Source organism: Trachurus trachurus (assembly GCF_905171665.1).
Source record: "Trachurus trachurus genome assembly, chromosome: 21".
In the NCBI taxonomy this organism is placed as follows: domain Eukaryota; kingdom Metazoa; phylum Chordata; class Actinopteri; order Carangiformes; family Carangidae; genus Trachurus; species Trachurus trachurus.
Window position 1 is genome coordinate 15,864,698 of NC_139899.1, and position 24,404 is coordinate 15,889,101.

General features: G+C 39.6%; 2 protein-coding genes across 2 annotated transcripts; both read left to right on the forward strand.

The window, feature by feature from the left end:
- The first annotated feature begins 695 nt into the window (after nt 1-695).
- cers6 (ceramide synthase 6) lies at nt 696-17,361 on the forward strand. The gene is made up of 11 exons (XM_083996324.1): nt 696-1,092; nt 1,927-2,032; nt 2,137-2,267; nt 7,939-7,996; nt 10,156-10,206; nt 10,334-10,426; nt 12,827-12,955; nt 13,237-13,343; nt 14,887-15,043; nt 15,223-15,246; nt 16,426-17,361. The coding sequence occupies exons 1-11, from the start codon at nt 923-925 to the stop codon at nt 16,582-16,584; spliced, it is 1,185 nt and encodes a 394-aa protein (XP_083852450.1). The 5' UTR covers nt 696-922; the 3' UTR covers nt 16,585-17,361.
- Nucleotides 17,362-18,710: 1,349 nt separating this feature from the next.
- Nucleotides 18,711-24,115, forward strand: nostrin (nitric oxide synthase trafficking; the record flags this gene model as incomplete). The annotated part of the gene is made up of 16 exons (XM_083996543.1): nt 18,711-18,806; nt 19,006-19,091; nt 19,193-19,276; nt 19,499-19,561; nt 19,662-19,743; nt 19,827-19,889; nt 20,636-20,734; nt 20,867-20,992; nt 21,537-21,635; nt 21,713-21,838; nt 22,309-22,417; nt 22,563-22,651; nt 22,762-22,887; nt 23,443-23,701; nt 23,802-23,891; nt 23,979-24,115. 16 exons carry the CDS (start codon nt 18,711-18,713, stop codon nt 24,113-24,115), a joined length of 1,734 nt encoding a protein of 577 aa, XP_083852669.1.
- Between the last annotated feature and the right edge of the window lie 289 nt (nt 24,116-24,404).

Below are 24,404 nucleotides of genomic sequence, written 5' to 3' on the forward strand. Positions count from 1 at the left end.
ATGTTTTAAATACAAGGATTTTACATCTAGTTCTCTTGTTGTTTTTGTTTTGTTGTCATGGATTATTGCTCTCATTTTGTTTTTACCTATTTTTATTTCATTTAATCTGTACAAGCACAGATTGTTAAATGGAGCGCCACGGAAATAAAGTTTATTATCATCATTATTCATATTACTACTGAGAGAAGCTTGGTGTTTCTTTGGCTTAAAAGGGGGCAGTGACAACTTCATTTATCAAGTGTTACAAGGTGAGATTAATATCTAGTGATTACTTCATCAAACCTGTCAGTAGGTGGCACAGTTTACCAAGCACACGCAGCCTTCAAGCCCATTCCTACATTGTTGCTATTTTATTTGTGCATAGTCTACATTCCCCTGTTTTACCAATATTGATTAACGATCAGCTGAGGTTTGACTGTAATAAATATAGATAACAGGTGAAATGTTGTACAGCAGCAACAGTGACTGATTCCTGCCGCAATATAACAGCAGCATTTTTTCAATAACATATTAACGCAATAAACAAAACATCCTTTTCCACCACGATGGGAACCCACTCCCACTTTCAGGTTGGGCTGTGTTACTACTCTAAAAAGGGGGGGTATGTGTGGTGGGGGAGGGAGGGGGGCTGATGCAAAATAAAAGTGTTTTACCTTGATCACACCGTGGTGTAGCCCGGCACAGCGTACACCGACCGTGCTGCATGACATTTCAACGCACCAATCAGTCGCGGAGGAGCTGATTGAGTCTACTTCCCTACAGTGGAATAGCTGAGGGGAAGCGGACGGACGGCGATCGCACACGGATATCTAATCATCAGCCCCAGTCCGCGCGGTCAGATCGCCGGCGAGAGACCTCCGAGATACAGCGGGCCATCGATTGATCTTCCAACCCCGGTCACAGTGTCTGCTTGCAGGGCGAGATGGCCGGTATTTTGGCGTGGTTTTGGAACGAGAGGTTCTGGCTCCCCCATAATGTAACCTGGGCTGACTTAAAAAACACAGATGAGGCTACGTTCCCGCAAGCGGAGGACCTCTATCTGGCGTGTCCTTTAGCGTTCTGCATCTTTATGATACGACTGGTTTTCGAAAGGTGGGTCTAAAGCACACATATATAATAGCGACGATAATGCTGATAATAATAACCCAGGTGGCCGCGATACTGCTTGTTATTATGTCGATGAAATTGTTCCGTTGGATGATGCAGCAGCAGCACAGCCCCTCTGTCCATGGTCGTCAGTCTGTTACCTAAACAATGGCATCTTATCTGGTTAGCCCACAAATCACCGGGGCTGATCATCCTTCTTTCGGCAGGCCTGCAGCATTACGCGCTGTCTGCATTTGATGCATCTGTCAGTGCACACGCTGTGCAGCCAAGTTACCCTGTACCTGCCCCAACGCCGGCTACAGCTCTCTCAGCCCAAACCCAAATACCACTAAATCACTAAAGATGAAAACAGGGTGTTTTTTGTTGCCCTAGTTGCAATGGGTGCATGTTGAATCACTATACATCCGACTGTTATTGTACATCAGCAATACAGTAAGGCACAGAGTCATGATGGTCACAGCATCCTTCCTCAAGCATATGTGGGTCAGGAGTCTCTTTAGGGCATGTAGTGACTGAGGCCTTAAATTTCCCAATGAGCTGAACCCTTCTCAAGTAGTAATGTTGATTAAAAAGTGAATCTAATATTGGCCTATAGGTGTTGAGTCCATGTGGTGCTGTGTATATCTTATTCATGTCCCCATTTGGTAACTCAGATGTGCTGATGCACATGAGTAGGTGCAAATAACTGCTACTCACTGAGGATTTATGGCCATGGGGATGATTGAATGTCTCCCTAAATGTGACTAATGCCCCCTATAATTCACCTCAATGATGCTGCCTCTGTTTTGACAGAATGGTGTCTTGATCTTTCACTTGCAGGTTTATTGCAAAGCCATGTGCGATGGGCCTGAAGATCCAAGCCAACGGGCCACAGAAAGCACAACCCAACGCCATCCTGGAGAAGGTTTTCACTGCTATAACCAAGGTGGAGCATGGGTTTGCCTCGTTCTTGTTTACGTTCTGTCATACCTTTGTCTTTTGTGCTATGAATCAAAACTGCATCTAACACAAGAGAGTTTGTCTCGCCAGCACCCAGATGAGAAGAGGCTGGAGGGCCTGTCCAAGCAGCTCGACTGGGATGTGCGGACCATCCAGCGCTGGTTCAGACAGCGGCGCAACCAGGAGAAGCCCAGCACTCTCGCTCGATTCTGCGAAAGCATGTAAGGCAAATTACATTTAACACCACAACGCACACACCTAACTTACAGACTGTAGCTAAATCCAATCCATCACCCTGCCCATCATGTCTGCTTTATTGCTGTTTTGTATAATGTGGATTTATTGTTGGTTGGCAGTGCCATTCAAAGTGAAGACTGATTTAAATAGACTGCAGTGCATTAACACTTATCAATAACTAAACCATGACAGTAGTGAAAGCAGACACTGATGGTGCAGTTAAAGACAACTTTTTCCCAGCAGGTTCATTTTCATACTGTATGGAAATTAATGTTGCCCAGTGGCACACATCCCCAAACATGTTTTCCTGTAAATGGCAGCAGCAAACGACAGCTCATTTAGTTATTGCTTACTACAGTATATACACATGTGAAAAAGGGCCTCTTCACATTGATTAATGTGTCAGACCACTTGTCTAAACCCAGAAATATTCAGTTTGCAATCAAATAAAACAGTCATCACATCAGGAAGTTGTAATGTTGGTATTATTTGTTTTAAAAATGCCAGAAACTATTTATCAGAATAGTTTAACTGTTTTTTTTGTTTATTCAATTACTCATCAAGTAGTGTTTGTTGCTTTTTAAATTATTTTTAATAATCACACAAAAACAAGCAGAAATGCCTCTATAGTCCAATACCTGCCATTTAAGCAGCTACTGCAGATGTGCTTTGTTTCTGTCTGATAACATGGCTCATGAAGATTGCAACATGAACGCTGGTGCTGCTGTGGGATAATAGTCAAATGTGTCCCAGTGCGAACCAACAAACCCACTCAGGCTGTAATAGAGAACTGGCTAATCTGCAGTGTGGAGGGTTTGCCATCAGGGAGATTGTAGTTACTTAGCAGTGTGATGTTAAAGGCCAATGAGCGAGTGTGGCTGTCAGAGCACAGTCATGTCTGACACCAGTAGAGCCAATCTGGCAGTTTGAGACACAGGGAGCCTCACATCTTCTGATCTGCCCGCGGCTGCTGTTCACTCAGGAGGACAGTGTCGGCTGATTAGACCACTGGACTCCTATTAGAAACTTTGGAGAGGAATCTGAAAATGCAAACCCGTTTCCTTGTTTTCACATGAGGAGAAGGTGGATCCGTGCTCCTCTCAGAACATGTATGGGCTTTCTGAACATGCATAAATAATAAGGCCTTCATTGCGCCAAAGCTGTTATCTCCATACAGCGCGATTGACTGCGGACGACATTGGGCTTTGCAACAGTTTGGCCAGGTTGTCTGTCTCAGTTGCTTACGATGCAATTCTCCAAACAGGGTTGGCTTCGGTCCTTTAGCAGCGATTGTGCTCTAATTAGGCCCTCATGCACAGCTGTTGCAGACTGATAGCATTCTTTGTCTCTCAGTTGTCAGGATGGCTGATCTGTTGTCTGTTCTTTTCATTATGCTGACAATATGTAGCAGACACATTTGTTCAGGGAATAATGAAGACTCTGCATGGAGTTTGTTTACCAGCTATTGTTATTGCCTCTCTCTTTTCCCCAGATATACAGCAAAAAAAACAAAAAACCACTCCAACAAGTACAAGTGTGTTTTTTTTTGTGTGTGTGCTAGTAAACCCAACTCTACAGTAACCTCTGTCTCTCACAACAGAAACTGAAGTCTTTCCAAAGATTTCTTACAACAGATGTTCTGCAGTCGGAGAAAGAAACAGGTCTAGAAACAAACAGAAACAGGCTTGAGTAGTATTATTTCACCACAGACATATGAATTGTATTTGAAAGAGACCAAATTAAGATGGAGCAGTATTTGCAGTGTAGTTTTACCTGTGAATCCCTCCTCTCTTCAGTGTTCATTGGTTAGGACAGGCTGAGGCAGGATCACGCTTTGATGTCCTCAGTGGCCCCACTTGTCTCATCTCATCTTCATCTGTCCTTTCTCTTCTCCACTTTCACACTAAGAACAAAGAAAGTGTCACAAGCAGAAAATAATGCAATTCACAGCTTCTTAAGACAGAGACTGGGTATTTCCGTGAAAAGACTTTGTATCATTACATAGTTTTTTTTGTTTGTTTTTTTTTGCTTTCTACCTTTGGTCTTTGATGTATGCTAAAATGTTTTGGGGAAATATGCTTATCCCATTTCTTGCTTTAGATGAGGAGATTGATACCACTCTTGTATCTGTGCAGTGAATAGAAACTAGTGCCACCAGCACCTTAGCTTAGACAAAGTCTGCAAACAGCTGGCCTGGTTCTGTCCAAAGGTAACAGAATACATCTAACAACTCACTAATTAACACATTATATCTTACCTGTTTTAACCAAACCAAGAGAAGAAGTATAAAAGCAGTAAGCTGTGGCTGTGAGGAGTTATTTGCTGCAGTCTTTCTTGGCAGGGCTCGGTGACTCGCCTGATGTCACTGTGATGATAAGTCTGCCAAAAGTAATTATGCATGAGCAAGAAATAGCCGCGGATATATTGAGATATATTGCATAAAATATCAGAGTACTTGGCAAAATGTTTATCTAAGTTTTTTTCTGTAGTTTTCTTTTCTTTTTTTTTTGAAGTGGCTGGTCATTGCAAAAAAAAAAAAAAAATCACATTCATAATTAAAAATGAACACCCACATTATGTGATGCTCTTTTGAATCATCCATTCCTCAAACCAGGTATAAAAACAAAGTCTGCAGTAGATTCTTAAAATGAATTCAGGTACTTAACCTCAGCAGAAATATTCTATTTATAGCAGCTGAGATCAGCAATATCCTCATTACTGCTCCTCCTCTGACCAATGTGTGTGATTTTCATACCTTTCAACCAACAGACCTCCCTAGAAGAAGCTCAGCAGCAGACATCAAGCTGACAGTTAATAAGCATGTTTGTGCTCGACACATGCTTCCACTCATCCTGAGAGATGAGCCACATACACGTGTTCTTGAGAGACAGACACACCCCTGTTTTTCTTTTGAAAATTAGTCGCAGTCTTCTGGTAGGAACCACATCAGATAAATAGCTATTAACAAGCTTTTTCATGTGGGCAATTGGAAGTCATCTGCCTAGTAATCAGACTGAATTATACAAATATAAAAAGGTGAAAAGGATAGCTATTACTGCCTGAAGTGTAATAGAGGTGTTACTGCTGATTTAACAGCAAATGTGGACTATATATCACGGCTTTCTCACAACTGAATTTTGATTAAAGCCTCATGACTGATTATTGTTGAACCATCTGGAGGTAAACAGAAGCAGTCAGCTGGTGCTTAGACTACCCACCTGGAAAAGTGTCAGTGTTGAATTAAATAAGCCAGCATGGCCTTTTTTTTTATCATTTTATCCCAAAGCTAGGTGCTACACTCCGACTAAAGCCAACCCTGTTACTTAGTTTTTGATCGAATCAAAGCCGCCCCACTACAATTATTCCCTCCCTCAGGCAATGTCCTGTCTAAACAGGTACATTTAGCCTAATGGGAATCAGTGGATCTGTCTCAGTTTAAAACTCACAGTGTCATCAGATATCATGAATGATTCATGAATGTATAATCAAGCTGTTATGAAAGGATGGTGGGACTGTATGTGTCCTTATTTATACAACCTTATTCTTATCATGTCATATAAATCAAAGTTTGGTACCACAGTTACTAACCAGCATCAATTAATTACAACTATGTTTGACTAGTGGCTGATACATTGTGAGCAGAAAATAAACAATGACCTTTAAATAATTAAATGAAAAACAACTGGTCTTTACCGACATAACTCATAATTGCAAAAAAGCCATCTGTTCCTGACTTCAGAAATAAATCTATTCACAGGAAGCTGTGTGAGTCACTGTGATTGTACATATATAGCAGCGATTCAGCAGCACTTGAAAAAGACTCTTGCGTGCTTGATGAAGCAGTTGCCATGCAACAGTTTTCACCGCATGCCAGGTAGACTTGTCCAGTTAATTTGGCTTTACAATACTGTTGATCGAGCATAAAAAAGCAGTTAATGACAGCCTCAACGGGCCACATGATAACATGTTAATCATTTCTCCTCTCAGAGTAACAACTGAATATCTGGAACAGGAATCCACATGATAGACTTGCTCTGTCAGATGTGACTAAACTGAGGAGCTGATATGGATTTTTCCTGCTCTCTTTTTAAGTGTTCATGTCGTGTTGTGCTTGGAGGCCGTGGCTGTCAAAATGTGTTTGATTTGAGGTCAGCTGGAAAACAAACGCACGGCACAACCTGCAGTGCCTCATCTCACATGACAAGCTGTACAGCTTCTGTCACAGCCACAGGAGCGAGTAGTGGCTGTTTTCCACACATGTCAGAGGGATCTGGCTGTGTTTTGTTCCTCTTCAACATTTTTACTTTATGAAACTATCACACTGTATCCAGATGTGTTTCTTATACACATACAGTATATCCCTTAGAGCATATGCTTCACTGGGAACAACATTAAATCTAATTGGTGACAAATTTGTCAAATTCTGTGACAGCTCGAGAACGCACAACAGGAGGTCTCTTATTCAAGCCTGGCAGTCAAAGTAGCTTTTGTTCCCTGCATAAAGATATTTGCTTTTGTCTGATGCAATTTACAGAGTTATGCAGAAAGGGACTTGCTAGTTAGCCAGTCTTAAATCCTTCCTCCCAGTTGCTGACTGCTATGAGTTGGATATATATTCACATCTCCCTGCCCAGCAAGGCTTTGATCACTGAAGTGTCAGCTGAAGCAGATTCTTCTTTGCCTGTAAGCTCAGACCTCATGATCACTTTCCCTACTATTGTGTAGCTGTGGTTACTGTAAATGGTGTGCAGGGTTATATAAAGCACAGAGTAGGCTGGGCTGGGACTGGACACAGTGAGTGTCTCATCTTTCCCTCCGGACTTCACCAATGTGAAGTCGGTGATGTCCCATTTTTCGTGAGTCACACTAGACTGCAGATGTGGAAAAGTAAAGAGGACCTCACACCACTTTGTGTGCTGCAGTGTTCTGCAAATGACAGCAAGTAAAATCTTATTTAGAACATGTCATACCAGGTGGAAACACAATGTGAAACACTAAACATGGATAAACAAGGAAGTTGCAACCACAAAAAGTGTAGTGTAGTCAGAGGGTTCAGATTATTGTGGGACATATATTGCATGTCATCAGCATAGTTATGGTATGACACATTTTGTTTTGAATGAGTTGACCCAGTCCCAAGAACTACAAATGAAACAACAGTGGGCCTAAAATAGTCACAAAACTATAAGTATTATACAGTAAGTTGCATCAGCTTTCACATCCCCTGGTGATGTTTATGTTTTGGATTGTTCTGTATTGTTGGATTAGAGGATGTGGCGCAGCCCCATTATTCTCCAGTAATTGGTCTGAGGACATAGAAACACTTTTCTTCTCTCTCTAATCGTGTAAAGCTTTAGTTAGATTCCGGAAAAAAATGCAAAAACAAAGAGGAAAAGAAAAAGCCAATTACACGGAGAAAATGTAAACTGCAAACACAGTGCTTGTCTGAGGGGTAATGTCGTTCACCATTGCAATGTGGAGTATCGCCATGGCCTCACAAAACCATTTAGCAGCACCCAAATATACCCCAGATACTATAAAGCAAATTATTCAGATTGCAAAAAGGATACGTTTGTGGATCAACCCATGGGAGAGAGAATTAAGTGTCATTGTATGTTATTGTATATATTGAACATTCTTCTTTATTTCTTTCAGGTGGAGGTTCACCTTCTATCTATACATATTTACCTACGGAGTGCGTTTCCTTAAAAAGGTGAGTTTTACTTAGACAATTGAGCAACAGCCTTCTGTCATGACTGCTGAAGTTAGTGTGACTCATTGAGGTCTGAGGCCATTTTCTGCAGAATAGTGTGTGGACATTCACGGGCAGCATGAAAATCCTGTGGTTTATGAACAGGACGTCATGGGACTGGGAGACACAATGGAAGTTATGTTGCAAGGGACCAAGTTTATGAAGTGAATTTGCATTACAGCCCAGGACAAGTAGTGTTTTTTTAAAGAATGGATCTCAGAAGGCTCTTTCGAAGTAAAGAGGAAACTACTGACAAATAAAGCACTTGTGCTAAAAAAAAAAAGGTGGTGGGTGGAGTCTATTTCTAGATGTCATGTTTTCCCATGTCAACAATTAATTGAAATGGCGCATGATAGTGCCTGCTTGCTAAATCATAATGGCTTCACTGAGATGAGTTTATTTATCTCTTGGCAGCGACTGTATGTTGTAAATTTTACATTACAAAAAGTGTCATTGCTCAGCAAATGAGTAAAAGTGCGGTGTAGGGCTAAGTTGCTGAATGGATAAAGTAGCTCTCCTTACGCCAACAGTGACAGTGTTAACGGGTGCCCGGTGGTTAGAGAGCACGTCCCATGTAGGCATAGGCTATGCCAGAAGTGCTGATTGTTGGTTTGACTCCCGGCTCCAGTCTCTCTCCCTGCTCTCCGGTCTGTCCAATCAAATCTAGGCAAAAAATAAATAAAAACGCCCAAATGAAGTGCATAATAAATTTGACTTTAAAAAAAATCTTGATTGCATTGTAGTTAAATGACTTCAAGGCTTTGATATTAGTGACATTTGGTAGCACCAGATGTTTTAAAGTCACTGTGCTTTCCATTTAGCACATGTTTCATAAGATAGCAGGCAGTAACAGTATTGTATGTTTATAAAAAATATTTAATATTATTTGCCTACTATGAGTAGCCTACTTACCAACCAACTCCAATGCTGATGCCATTGCCTAGTATTTTACACAGCTCTTCCCCCGTGTGGGTTAGCAATTGCAGCTAACATTATCTACAGTATGCTAAATTACATAATTGCAACTCCATATTAAACTTTATCACTTATGAAACACTCTTAACCTTCCAAATTTTGGCTAATATTCACTTGGTTCATCAAAATTGTTAAAGTCCCCCCACGTTTCCATACTAAGTATATTACAGGGGATGCTGGAAGTGTTAGCTATAGTTACTGAGGAGAAACCAGTAACCTTGTGCAAGTTCAGAAACAATGGTCATTTTTCCGAATGAGCCAGTTAAATACTGAAATCTGTGGCTGAGATGAATTAATATATTTCATGCATATATTCATGAAAATCCATAATTTAGCGTAATCACCAGAGCAATAGTTGAGATAGCAGAAAGAGGAAAATCTCTCAAAGAAACAAGTTGCATGACATAGCACTTTGTGAAAATAGTTCATTCCTTGGCAGTCCCTGCTGCTGGCTGCGTTCGCCGTGGGGTTTATTAATAGAGCAGGTCTGGAGATGTAAACTCACACAGAGCGATGGGTCACTGTTTGCTCATAACACAGTCTTTAGTATAACAGTTACCATTTCACTTTTCATCCTGATATCATGTCTTCACTCAGGCCTGAACCCCTGTGGCTCCTTGGTAATCCTGCTTCCCTTTTTACATTCAAATGTGCACCGTAAAAGAAATATCTTATACATTCAGAGTTTAATAAACCACATTGATTTCGTTCAGAATCCATCAAGGGAATGATGCATTTTGCAGTGGTTACATTGATATCTGTGTGTTAAATATTGAACTCCAGCGGTATGTGTGGGAGCACAGTAGTACTGCTTTTATATTGTAGTTAATGAACCCTGTTCTTTTTATGTTTTATTGAAATGCTTTACAACTTTGTGTGAAATACACTTTTTCGGTTTGTTTTGGGTCATTGACAACATTGTCTTACTTTTATAAAACATAACCTTCTGTCAGGGTCGGGATGAAATATTTCATTGTTTTTCATAGAGCTTTTGAACTGAACTAAAACAGTACTGTCTTATGCAATCAAGTCTTCTCATGTTTTATATTTCAAATATAAAATGCTATGAAATAATCTTACACTTGTTTCATAGCTATAGGTTAAAATGCTCTGATTTTAAGCTGCTGTTTTTGTTTTTTCCTCAGACTCCGTGGTTATGGAACACTAAAGAGTGCTGGTACAACTACCCCTACCAGGTAAACGTCTTTTAACAAAGCCATTTTCATCCATCCTCAGTAATCATGATACAACTAGACAAATTGCATCACCAACACTCCTTCTCAAATATTTATTTTAACCCTGTTGCTTTGTTTGTTCATGCAGCCACTGACTGTGGACATCCATTATTACTATATACTGGAGCTGTCTTTCTACCTGTCCTTACTATTTTCGCAATTCACAGACATCAGGAGGAAGGTAAGAACAACTGCAAGTCACACCAAGACATCTCTAATAACATGGATCATTGAATGTTTGGTGAAAGATTCACTGCAGAGCAAAAAGTGACATTATTAGTCACTTTTTGTGTCTTAACCAGACAACTTTGTTCTGTTCCTGCCACTGCAGTATAACAAGGCAATGGCATCATTATCCTTTTCTCACTGTCTCTTTTCTGTCACCATGACTCTGTAAGGTTTTTGCATATGAACATTTGCTTTCTGCCTCAGTGTATTCTCACTGGTGTGTGAAATAACAAAACATTGCGAGGCTAAAAAAGGATTAGCAGTTTTTCCAACATTCAGAAATTGGATTTGCTGTCAAACTTCATAAAAAACTTTTCTCAAACTCTCAGAAACCATTGGCTGGTTTAGAGATTGTTGATTTAATTGAACGTTTTTACGTAATCCACTTAGCAAAATTCTGTACTTTTATATGGATGGCGCCATTTAATACACAGGTATATTATGGGAAAAAAATAGATATTCCAGTGGTAGGAAAACTAATAGAGAGGGCACTGTTTTTCTAATATTGAATAAATAGAACAAAATAATTCACATCCACTTGTTACATGTACTTATGTATTCATTCTGTATTATGTCCACCATACTATAAACAAGGTTTGAAAGGTCCGTGTTGGTCAGTGTTTGTAAGAGCTGAGTTTAAGTGTCAGTTTGTGCAAACATTCAAAATGGGAAACAACAAAAAGACCCAAATCTAACTTCAGCTCACATTCTTGTTTTATATAGGTGTCTATATAAATGGCGACACATGGTTAATTAAATATCAATTTGCATGCCTTCCAGCCATGCTCTTACTCCTGTCTCCTCTCCAGTCCAGCTCTGCCCTCTCCACAACACACTCCACTCACTGCACTCACAGCAGCAGCTCCCATGATGCCATGCTGTGTATGCCTTCACTCTGTCATCTTCTTTGTTGACTGTTGGCATGTTGTCTGTTTTTGTTTCTCCTTTCAGTTTTTTCATGCACAGTACTACACTGAGGAGGTCCTCTGCACCCCCTGCCAATTCCAGTATGTTCTCCCCTGCACACTCTTGCCTTGCTTTCATTCTGTATCTCGCACCATTTGCTCTTCCTTCTCATCCTCCTTCTCATTCTTTCACTAGTCTGGACTGGGTCTGGCTGCTTTGAGCTGAGACATTTCATTAGCTTAAGATGTGCTGGAAGAATGCTTCCCCATGCCACCTGTCTGCATCCGTAGTCACCTGGAGCTCCGCTCAAGCAAATCTCAAACCCAATGGTTCATACCAAGACGTGACCATATAATAATAGGACGGCTCATATATTTTTATAAAGTGATTGTTATAGTTAGAACAGCAGTGGGATGTAATACCCAGGTACTGTAGTGCTGTACTTAACTTCCTATTGTAGCGATATATCATGCATACTTTATGCTTTCATTCCACTACAGTTCAGATTGAGGTATTATATCTTCAACTGCACTGATATAGTAGGCTAGCTAGTTCCTTTACAAATTAGGATTTTACATACAAAACAAATGACAAGCTTATGAATAAAGATAATTATTAAAGACTATGTACTACGCCTGATCATTTACATCAATAAAATGCTGCTAATTCATTTTACACTAGTAATAATAATCTAACATAGAGTACAATATATAATAGTGTGACAGTGACGGGGGGCATTTTTCTGCGGTCCTATTAATACTTTAAGTAATAATCCAGTAATAGAAATTTTAATACTTTTTCAAAACATTTTCAATGCAGCGCTTCTGCTTGTGGTATTTTACTTCAGTAACTCATCTGCATGTTCCTCTTTGAGACAGTGATTTATTATTTGACAGAATGACACAGAGACAGTTTCAACAACATAGTGTGTTCAAGAAAGCTCAGACATTGAGGATGTACATGCTATTTCTATATGCAGTGATTAATCATAGCCTTTCTTAGATATCTTTTCAATTGTGTTGCCAATCACAGTGACACATGATAACCGTGCCTCAACAAAACAGAGATCGCATTTTGAAAGACATGGGTCCACGCAATAATCACATGCGCAGCTACTAGCTTGAGCGAAGCACATTTCAAGGACATGAAAAAATAAACATGGAGTGCTTCTTCTGCTCCACTGTGTTGTACAATGCCTCCCAAAATTCAGCTGATATTATTCAGCAGTGGCAGCCTTGCCATTTTGAAAATACACAATTTTCATCAGCGTAAAAACACAAGGCCACTGTGTGCGCACACAGTAGTCAAGTCCCTTTTAGTTTGTCTTTTTTTTGCACTTTACTAGAAGCCCCGGATATGTCCTGCATGCAGTGACTCAAACAGCCATGAAGCAGTATTCAAAGTGCCTTCTATAGTTGTGACATTTCCTTGGCAACTGTGTCCTCAGGATTTCCTGATCATGTTCCTGCACCACGTGGCAACAATCTCCCTCATCACCTTCTCCTACGTGAACAATATGGCACGAGTGGGGACTCTGGTCATGTGTCTCCACGATGCAGCTGACGTGCTGATAGAGGTGAGGATGGGCAGAAGAATTAAATGTTATACAGTAGATGGACAGATAGACACGTAGAGGGAAAGCTGACTGGATGTGTGGGTGGGTTGTTTTGACATCTTTATCTATATTTAAATCCAACTCTCATATGATGAGCATTGCATCAGTTTGTATCATACAGGTACATACTGTACATTGTTGCTGGAAACAAGAACTCTTTTAAATCTAATGGTGCCAGAAATGTTTGAAGCAGTTGTTTACAAGATAAAATGTGATTAATTGTATGTTTTTTCTCCCCTCAGGCTGCCAAAATGGCAAATTATGCCAAATGTCAGATTCTGTGCAATCTTCTGTTTGCAATGTTTGCAATTCTCTTCATAAGTTCCAGACTGGGAGTTTACCCCGTCTGGTAAGTGCAACTCTCCTGTGTACCATCATTAGCATCCTGCTGGTGGCTGGCTTTAGTTAACTCATGTTAACCCACCACCTACAGTACTGTTTGCACACACTGCAGTGCATAGAGACATGTAGGGTCTTAAAAGATCTGTGCAGTAGATGTCTGAGTTGTTTTGAACATGTTGGCACGCCGCAGTGTTTTTTTTATTAACTACGGTACTTTCTCTGTAACAGCTTGCAGTTCAGACACATCTCTGTGAATTTTGTTGCTAAGAAATTGTTACTATGGATACAGCAGCTTTTACTTCCCAAAGAAAGCCATACAAGTGGAGCACAGATCATTATGATTATTGCTTTATCACTGAAAACAGTGCCTAGAGTTTCAGCTGATTGTGGAAACATCAAATGGTTTTTCACACACATGACGATTATTTTGGTTGTGTTGCATGTTTTTTGGTTTTTAAATTCTTATTGCATTTATTAAACATTATACATTGTAGCCAATCTTTCAGAAAGATGTCTGTGCCAGAGAACAGAGGCAGGTTTAAATATTTTAAAACATTTATTTTGGCCTTGTTTGGTCAGACATTTAAAAGTCTAACAGCAGCTGGTGAATTACAGTTATAATGGGCAATTCTGATGAGCAGAGTTAGCCTACTGCTAATCAGTTTTAGTCCTTTAAAGTGTGAATAACAGTCATCTTAAAGTCATCAGCAGCTGTGTTATCTTTTCCTTCAGGAGTGAAGGGAGATGTGATTTAGTTTCTAAATAAGGCGCAGTGTTGTTGGCTGCTTTTCCATGAGAAACCATTGATAATTGATCAGCACAAAAAAGCTATTTTGAGGCATCTAGATCCAAGTTTGTTGTCTTAAACAAGTAGGCCAGTCATGAAGAAGCATTTGAGAAACACAGAGGTTTTCGGATTAGTTTATGTAATCCCTGAGAAGATTTTCTTTTGTTTTTTTTAAGTCATCAATCTGCTGTTGTCTGCCTTTGTTGCCACTGTAATATGATGATCCAGCACCACATTTTAGTCAGCACCCACCACAGCAGTAGTAAAGTTGTCATTACTGCAAAACTGTTGCCATGGCTCTCAGTATCTGGAGTGTGATTCACACACAGCCATTTGCAAGAATTGGCCCAGGGATAAATTTATCACATGTACTTTTGATCGTATGTCATCAAGCCAAGCACGGCATCGCTTTTTCTACTCCATTAGCCGTTTTTTATGAGAACGTCTAGACTTATTGCCGAACCATAAACAAAACACTATTTCAAATACACATCTATTTGTGCTATAAACACATCATTAAAGGTGCTCCACAAAAGACAAAGAGCTGGAGCAAGGCCCAAATCATTTCTTTTCCCTGGCTACTGTTGGCATTGCTTTTTTATATACAATATCCCCCCCACCCCACCCCACCCCACCCTACCCCACCCTACCCCACCCTACCCCACCCTACCCTCAACTCAAAGTAAGTGCTTTTAATCCTTGTGTTTTTCTAATTAAAATGTGGAGTTAATTATTTCTCTCCCCTCCTCTGTGGCTATGAAAGGATTTTAAATACCACCTTGTTTGAGAGTTGGGAGATTGTAGGGCCCTACCCGTCCTGGTGGGTCTTCAACCTGCTTCTGATCCTGCTGCAGCTTCTTCACTCCTTCTGGTCCTACCTCATAGTGAAGACGGCGTGCCGAGCCATATCTAAAGGAAAGGTGAGTCACCACAAACACACACAAACTCACACCTCCTCTTTTGAGTCTCTTCACATGAATTCTTCCATTTGTACCTGTCCTTGTATAACAGTGTGTTTAGCTGCTGCTACATCTATAAATAGGTTTAAGTGTGTTTGACTTGTTCTTTCTGTTCTCTATGTTCACCTGCAAACCTCGAGGTGGGAAAGTGGAATCCTTTACATGTAAGTAGTAGAGTTCAATCAACATGGTGCACATTGCATTTAGTCTGATGTCATGTCTCTAGCAGCCATGTATAATCATTTGCATTCCTCATTGTCCTGACTGTCAATCAGCCCTAACCTAATCAGTGTATGTTTAGCCACACTAGCAGCATGGCTTCATGGATGGCGATGTCAGTCAGTGGGATGCTCCATTGCTTTGGTGCAGACTAAAATATCTCAGCAAATATTGGAGGGACTGCCATGACATCTGGGTCCCCTCAGGAGGAAATGTAATAACTTTAGTGATGTTCTGGCTTCTTCTGTGATGCCGATATCAGGCCTTTTTTTAAAAATTCATAATAAAATACTTGCAAAATTGAAGACATTTCCACAAGCCTCAGCTGTAGTTTGTGCTTAGTGCTCTTTAGCCAGTGTTAGCATACTAACATGTTAAATAAGTAATGCTGACAGTTGCATTTAGCTTAGAGTTCAGCAGACTCTCAGTCTTGTTAAAATCTTCCATCTCATCAGTGTTTAATGGTGTTATCGGTAATTATTTGTCAATTTATTCATGAATCCTGAATTGCTTATTACATTTGGATAAATTGACACCTGGCGTGATAAATTATGTAATCTGTGGTGCTAAAAAGATTATGTGATGCTCGGAAAATGAATTGCCAAGAAGTCTGGTAAACAATTAATCATTTATACACACAAGGACTGCCAAAAATTCACAGGTAGCAGCCTCAGAAATATGAGGATTATCTGCTGTTCTTGGTTTTATTTCAGTCTAAATGGAGCATCTATGGCTTTAAACCTGCTTGTTATGTAGGATAAATAAGATCTACCTCTGGAAAGATCAAATGGGCATTTCCTTTATTTTCTTATATTTTACAAACTAAACAGTTGAGCTACCGATCAGAAAAAACTAATCAAGATTAATCAGCACTGTAAATAAACATTAGCTACAGTCCAAATAATGTTTTGTTTAGATGTCTCCATATTTAAAGTCTGCAAATTGCAAATTGATTTTATGGCTTTTGCAGCTTGTTGCTTCACATTGATTGGCAGAACAGTTCCCTGTTTGATATGCAAAAGCCAATTTGCGATGCCACCATGCATGACTGCCACAGATAATGACACAGACAAGAATTTTAATGAGAAAAATCTCATCTGCGACCATCACTCTTCCTGCCGCAGGTGTCTAAAGACGACCGCAGCGACATCGAGTCCAGCTCTGATGAGGACGACAGCCCCCCACCCAATCAGAAGCACCACAACAGTGCCACCAACGGGACCAATAAAAGTCACGGGACCAACGGCTACCTGACAGGAGCCCCCTACCCTGACGAACACTGACTAAGCTGATATCACAACACTGGAGCCATGTTACAGACACCATCCATCAATTTGTGTGTTTGCGCGTGTGTGTGTGTATTTGAGTGTGTGTTGAAGACTTGAACAACATCGCCTGTCTGGTACTGGAAGTTCTTTCAAGATATAAGTGAATGCAGATTTGGTACCAGTTTGATTCTTTACTAATTTCCTCGCGCAGTTTCGTCATCTTCATCTATATATTTGCATCAAACTGCACTCAGTGAGTTATCAAAGCACTCCAATCGGTACAGCCCACTCTCTGTTTAGCCAATGAAAGCATTCCACTTTATGGTGTAAGCATGCTACTTTAACATACAGTAGTCTGGCATACTGGGGGTGTGTTATCCTTATGTTTAAGTCTTTCTATGTTATTTATTTTTTATAAATATGTTTGCAGATGGTAGTTGGACATCTACTCTACTTTGCTGTCATCTTGAACAACGACGCAGCTGTTATTTTTTTTCACACCACACATCACGACAAGTATTAGCAAAGTGCTGAAGACCTGGGTTTACTTTCAATGCTACACCCCCAAAGATTTGCCAATAAACGATGACTGAGTTTGTCTTCACTCACAAATGGATTGTAATGTGTGAAGTTTACTCACATTAAAAAAGAAAAAAACAAACGTTCTCCACTCAAACTGTATATGAGATGTCAATAACAGTATTATGTGTGCGCATCAGATATGGCTAGATGCTGTATTCCCTATTAAAGCATTTTGTTAAGTATTCTGGTACATTTCTGGTAAGCATTTCATTAAAGGCCATTTGCTGTCTTACATGGCAGACTTGCGTTGTTTTAATTATTCAATAAAAAAAAAAGTACATGAAGATTGCAAAAATGCGTGGGTATGTTTAATATGCTTAACCACAAAACCTATTTGTCAAACTATGGTGGTGAATGATAATTTTAAAAAGAAGGAATTGCTTTTGGAAACAAACATTTAAGTGCTATAAATCATGATTCGACATTGATTATTCATGAATAAACATGTGACAATTTGCACTCTGTCTTTTTGCCATAATACATTTTTATGTGTAACGGCAACAAAAGCGATGGTGTAAATAATGAAATTAATCATGGATAAATTCCACCATGTATGCTGCTTTGTTTTCAGGGTGTATGCTGTCTCAGTGCCATACTGTAAAAAAAATGTGAGACTTGAAAAGACCTAGCCATTGCTAATGTTATTAGAGGCACAATTTCCCACTATGATAAGCACAAAAGATGTGTTTTACAAATAAATGATCACATAAACAGTCTAAATATTGACCTAGTCTAAAAGTGCATCACCAGTGGAACCATTTTATTATAAAGAAGCCTTTGTGCAGGGTTTACTGATCAGTTTGTGGTCAGAATTGAACCAGGGGCATTGCAATTATGTTACGCACCCTTAGGAGACTATAATCAAGTTTCTTATCAGCCATCATTTTTTTCATAATTGATCTGAGAAGGGGAACTTCAAGAAATGGACCTGCAGATGATTATCTCGGTTCCCCTCAGTTCTATGCTGCATTTTAGCACCTTTCAGCTTTTTGTTTTTGTTTATTTTCACCACTCTCGTGGTGTCATTTGCATCCTCAGGTTTTTTTTTTTGTGAATTAGTTCATAACAGAAAACATTATACACTACCTGCTCAGCATGCAACAGCAGACAGACTAGTCTAGCAACTGCCTGGTGAACACAGTTTCATATTGAAGAACTTAAGAACCAGATTTCCCCCCTCAGGACTAGACTGAGATGAAAACAAAGATAAAGTGTTAGATTTCCATTTATCTGACAGGCACCAAAAAGACAAATGCATGCTTCATGCTGGTCTGTGTTTTCTTTATGTGTAAATAAACAACTGTTTAAACTATTCATAAAGGGTTACCTATTACAAAGTGACACTTGCGATTGCCCCACATAACTCCACAGCCAGGCTCAGATAGGAGCATGAATGGACGTTTTGTTTTGTGTTTGTATCTTTCCCTGTTTTTACACCTGTGCCAGACCAACTTGCCATCCAGGTTCAGTTTATATTTGTAGTTCCTTTTTTTTTTTGTTCCCTCACTCTGGAATTTTCCTTTGTGTAGCGCACCGACAAAAGCTCAGGTGATTTCCGCATGAGTGACTTTGGGAGGAGGGTGGTCAAAGTTCCAGGTGCAAAGTCAACAAACCACCACAGTCTTAAGATGAGGGATCCTATCAGCACCTGCTCTGTGAGTATGTCTGCTTTTTTTTAAAAAGAAAATCTGTGTAATGGAATAAAAGTAATGTTTTATACATAATTTTGTTGGATTAGAAAAGATATGAGGCTTTAAGAAGCACATCAAACTCTGTATCTGTTTAAACTCAGTTGAATCAGACTGTTATTGCTCCAAGGCAGAAATCTCACCCAGCCTTTTCACTGTCTTTCAGTACAATCAACTGTATCAAAATGTGAAGCGATTTTCAAAAACTGGGGAGTACTTCTGCAAAGAACTGATGACAGTTTTTCAGCAAAGGTAGGTTGGGCACAGTTACGGCTTTCACACTCAGTTTTAATGACTACAGAAGTTATTGTTTGACTTAGTTATCGTCCCTTTGTGCAACCTTTTCCTGTCAGGGCTGAACTGGAACACACTTATGCTAAAGGACTGCGAAAACTTGCTGGCAAGCTGATCAAGGCCTCCAAAGAAATGTCAAACAAGTAAGGGACGGTCACGGTAGTACATTTTTAATTGCCCACCTTTTTTTTTTGTCTGTTTGGTGTTTTATGTATCATCTCCCTGGGGGCTAAGTGCCATGTGCCGTACAGAAATAATGGTATCATGGCAAACAACATGCACTGAGCAGGTTAGACATGAGCAAAACATAGTGTCAAGCTAATTAGCCCACAGCTCTAACCTTTTCCTGCTGGCTCCCCACTCAGTTCCACCTACAGCGCCTGGTGTCATGTGTCAGATGAGATGTACTCAAGAGCCGACGCCCACAGGTAGTATTCAGTCAGAGTACACCTCATAACTGTGTCTGACTGCAGATTACACACATATAAGGGAGACCTGGAGTTAAACATAGCGTTGTTCTCATTTCAGGTCGTTAGGAAATGCATTTCAACAAGAAGCAACTCTGGAAATCCGACAAGTGTTGGACGAGCATAATAAGAGGAAGAGGCCTGTATGTCATTCATTCTTTATTTTTTAATCTCAGCTCCAGCCTCCATTCATTAAATGTTTCTAACCTTAAGTATATTTCCTCAGCTTGACAGTGCAATTGAAAGAACAGGTAAACTTGTTACCGCCAACTGGACTGAGCAACTCAAGGTAAAGGATCTACTCCAAAATAAAACAAGTAGTTCAAATAGTATATGTAAGATTCAGATGTTGTGGATCTGCTGTAGAGACAATATGATCATGTTAATCCATAGATCCTTAATCTAAAATAATATCACACACAACCTATAGAGTGCATCTGTGACTTTAGAAAGGTATCTGCATACAGCATCGCAAAGTATTTATCAGCTTTAATAATGCTTCATGTTGTATTAAAACAGTGACAAGACAATGCAAGTAGGATCTAAACACAAGGTCAACAACTCTTCTGCATGACAGGCAGTAAAGTCTGTCACAAAAGGCATTACAATCAGCCATCACTGCACTTTCTGCTCATCATATTTCAGAAAGCACCATAATGTTCATGTCTTTATAACCTTTTCCTATAAAATGGTCAGACTGATCCTGATGTAAATGGGCTAACAAGGAGTTGTAATTAAATAAACATCAAACTGTTACTCCTTCTGTATGTAGCTAAGTGTGTGTCATCTATCTTCTTGTGTAACAGCTTTCGAATCTGGCAGATCAAAGTTGGGATAAAAATAACCTAACGTCTATCAAACGTCCCATGAGTTTAAAAAACTTAAATCACAAGAGAAAACTTGACAAATCCAGAGAATACAAAATACTATTGAAATTAGCTCTATTGCTGTAGTTAAGTGTTGAATCTAATCTAATGTTCACCTATTTTTCTTATAGTATCATGAATGATTTCTTCTACTTCATTTCTACGACAGTTCAAGAAGAAATTGGTGGGACTGACAAGAGAACATGAGGCTCTATTCAACTTTGTCGAGAACAATAAACAGATTTGCACAGAAAAGGAAAAACAAAAGGTACGGTATATCGTTACCCCCTAAGTTTCATCACTATTTATGTATTTTTTTTACACCCTGGGAGAGAATAGATGCTGTCTAAAAACATCAACCTGCTTACTAGAAATGCTTTTTTTCTGTTCTTGACAACAGATGCTTAACCGGCTGAGTAAATCGGCAGAGATGCAGGCGCGGGTGGATGAGGAGTACTTTAACATCAACATCGAGGGTCATCAGATGAGACTCAAGTGGGAAAACACACTGAAAAACTGCTACCAGGTGCTGGAGAACAATTTGGTGGTTCCCGTTTTGTTGGAATTCAGCTGTTCCTCTTATCCAGAGTGGCTTTTTTTTGTAAAGTGAAGAGCTACAGTAGGAGCACGGTGTGACTTGCTCAAGGACACCTCATTTATGACAAGAGCTGAACCAGTGAGCTTTTGTTTTTCAGAAAATGGTTTATAAGCACCAGGTCGCACAAGTGCTCTGTTTGGTGCAGCAAATAATGTATTCTGCGTAGCAAACTCATTCTATCCATGCATGTATTTCTAATAGCAGCAAATATATAAACTTTGTTCGAGGACGTTTTCTGTAGGACACTGAGCTGCTGGTCTGTAATCTTTTAGTTGCTGTACAATCCGTGTCACAACGACCTTGTTTGTTCCTTATTCTAATTTCGCCTCAGGTTTGTAACAATAATCCAACAGGAGGTGATATAGTATCAGGGTATTACATGCTCCACAGCGTGAATGACAAGGCCCAGGATCTGGATAAGGATTGAATGTGCATACAGAAAGTGTCATATTGCTACTTTCTGCTTTTTCAGATCATACAGGAGCTGGAGAAACAGCGTATTGAAGTTCTGTGCAACATTTTGAATAGATACAACCTCCACATGTCAAGTTGTGGGCAAACCCTCAAACATGTAAGTCATATTGACATTCATCTAAACTAAATCCAGTGATAGATATCCTAACTAATATATATCTGTGCTTCTTTTAGGGCCAAAGACAGATAGAACAGTTGGTCCAAAGGGTGGATATGGAAAAAGACATCCAAATCCTGGTGGAGGAGAACAGAACAACAGCTGAAGATAACAAAGCTGAGTTTCTGATGGCCGACTATTTTGTGAGTTTGAAGTTTTACTCTCAGAATCTGCTTTTGCATTTTGAAGAGAAATTTGACTGCAGGCCACAGACTCACTCAGTGACTCAGACAGCCACAGACATACCCAGTCATCTCTGCATGGGGTGCCTCTTTGATGAGAGCGTGGAAGCTGCACGTAGCAAAAATGTACTTGTCATTCTGCGACATAGCCCGACACAACTGCTGTTTTTTTTTTTTTTACTGCATTCTAATACCTTATATATTCACATGTTACAAATTCATGGCACTCAGGTCTAACTTGGAACAATGACAGTATAAGCTCAATTGAATTCACCAGATTTAATAAAGGTTATATAGTGCATGCAAAAATGCTGTGCAATGAGGACAATAAGATGTTATTAAAGTGTTCTTGAAATACTCTATGAACACTAATATCGCAGCCATTGGTGTGATTTTAATACAGTCATATTATATGTTTTCTGGTAAATCAGGAGGAGGACAGCAAATCACTGATGGGAAAAGATCGAAGAAGAGAGGCAATCAAACTCAAACTCCAGCGTCTGGAGGACAGCATCACAAAAACAAAGAAAGACTGTGAAGGTTAGCAGCCTATCCATTTAAATTAAATGATAATATTTCATGGAGATGGAAATTTTGTCTTTCAGTTTAACTTGTGATTCATAATAGACTATGAAATTAGGTAACTCAATTTGTTTCTATTACACCTTTGGCATTTTTGTTGCAGGAATTCAAAAACTGATAAAAATGTACGCTGAAAATCCTTCATTCTCAAACCAAAAGAACCTAGAAGAAACTGAACAGCAGCTTGATGAGGTAAACAGTATTCAGGGCGGTAGAAGGGATAGAGACTGGTGTATACACAGGTGAATATTTATTCATCACAGGTCATTTGAATTAGATACGTTTCATCTTTTTTCCTGTAGAGTACGCTCAAACTGGATCTCCTCGAGGCAACTCACTACAAACTCTCTGCATCATTGTCTGAATTAGAGGGAAAACCCAGGTCCTTTCACCGATTTAGTGACAGCATTGTGAAATGGAAAGATAAGGTAAGACTACATGTATGTGTCACCTTCAGGACATGCCGTATGGGAATATTATGTGGTAGCTTATTTTGGTTAGAACTATGTGTTTGTGATTGTTGTGTCCCTGGTTTGTATTTGCACATCAAAAGTCCTGATGGGGATATCAATAATGAAGCTCTACTTCAGCATTGAAGCTACTGGCGGCGGTGTGGCGGTGGACTGGTTGTTTTGGACAAATTGTGAGGAATCATCTGCTTATTGTGACAGTCTTTAAAACAAATTTTGTAACAGAGTTGTGGTAGTTCCCCTAAGTACCCCTCCATAAACACAACATAACTATTATTTTCTATAGGTCATATCTTCTTATTTTACATTACCTCTGGGTCTGTAATGTTACACACTTTTGCTAATTATCAGAATAGTTGCTGTTTCATTCCCTATCAATTAGTTTTTTCAGCTCTGACTGACTTGAACTGGCACCAGCTGCACAATTTAGCTGTAGTATGTTTACTTTCTTAAGAGAAATAATGCAATGATGATCAATCCCAAAATCTATTATTATTTCTATAATCTATTCAGGACTGCGAGCACAGCGTTGTTCAGCTGACCCGTCAAGTCAAACTCAGGAGGACGCGGTTCAGATCCCGCCAGTCACTGAGAGCTTCCATCATTTACAAAGGGCCGGCTCAGTTTGTGACACAACAGTCTGTGGAGACGTCAGCAGGTACCAGGGACCGGATCCCCTCCACAGCGTCAACACATGAAACTGAAGCTATAGATTCACCCGACAGCGCTGTTAATGGAGCCTTACCCCACACAGATGATGACAAAAGACAAAGTAAGACATTTTAAGAGTGCACACACAGATTTATTTTTGATAACTACATTTTCTGATATGAAAAATATGTTATGTTTTGAAAAATATCTATACTTTGCAGGTCAAACATCAGAGATGAGCAGTATAGGAAAATGCAAAGCCCTATACAGCTTCACACCTGAACAGGATGATGAACTGACATTGAAAGAAGGTAAATTGCAACTCAGTTACAGATTATTTCGAAGAGCAGCATTAGATTAGGTTTTAACTAATATAATGGTCTGTTTGTGTTTCACAGGCGATCTCCTAGACATTTACACAAGAGAGGAGAATGGATGGTGGTTTGGTAAACTTAATGGAAAGATAGGCCATTTCCCGTCAGCCTATGTCGAGGAGTTGCCTGTTTTGAACAGTGTCAAATCATCCGATGCCTGACAACAAAATCAGCAAAAATATAAATCACCCTGAATCAACAAGATTATTAATTTCTATGCTGCCAAACAATGAAATGCCAAGGGATGAAAGTCACTAATGGGATTTGTGGCTTTGGAATAGTTAATAAAAACAACAGCACTCAGTTCAACTGTCAAGATTAGATTTTTGTCATTTGTCACTTTCTTTTTTTGTACTGTTAGAATTCACACTTTGTATTTGTATTTGTATAGCTAATATTCATACCAAAGAAGTCAAACACATTAAGATTTTAATGAAATTCATTTTCTGA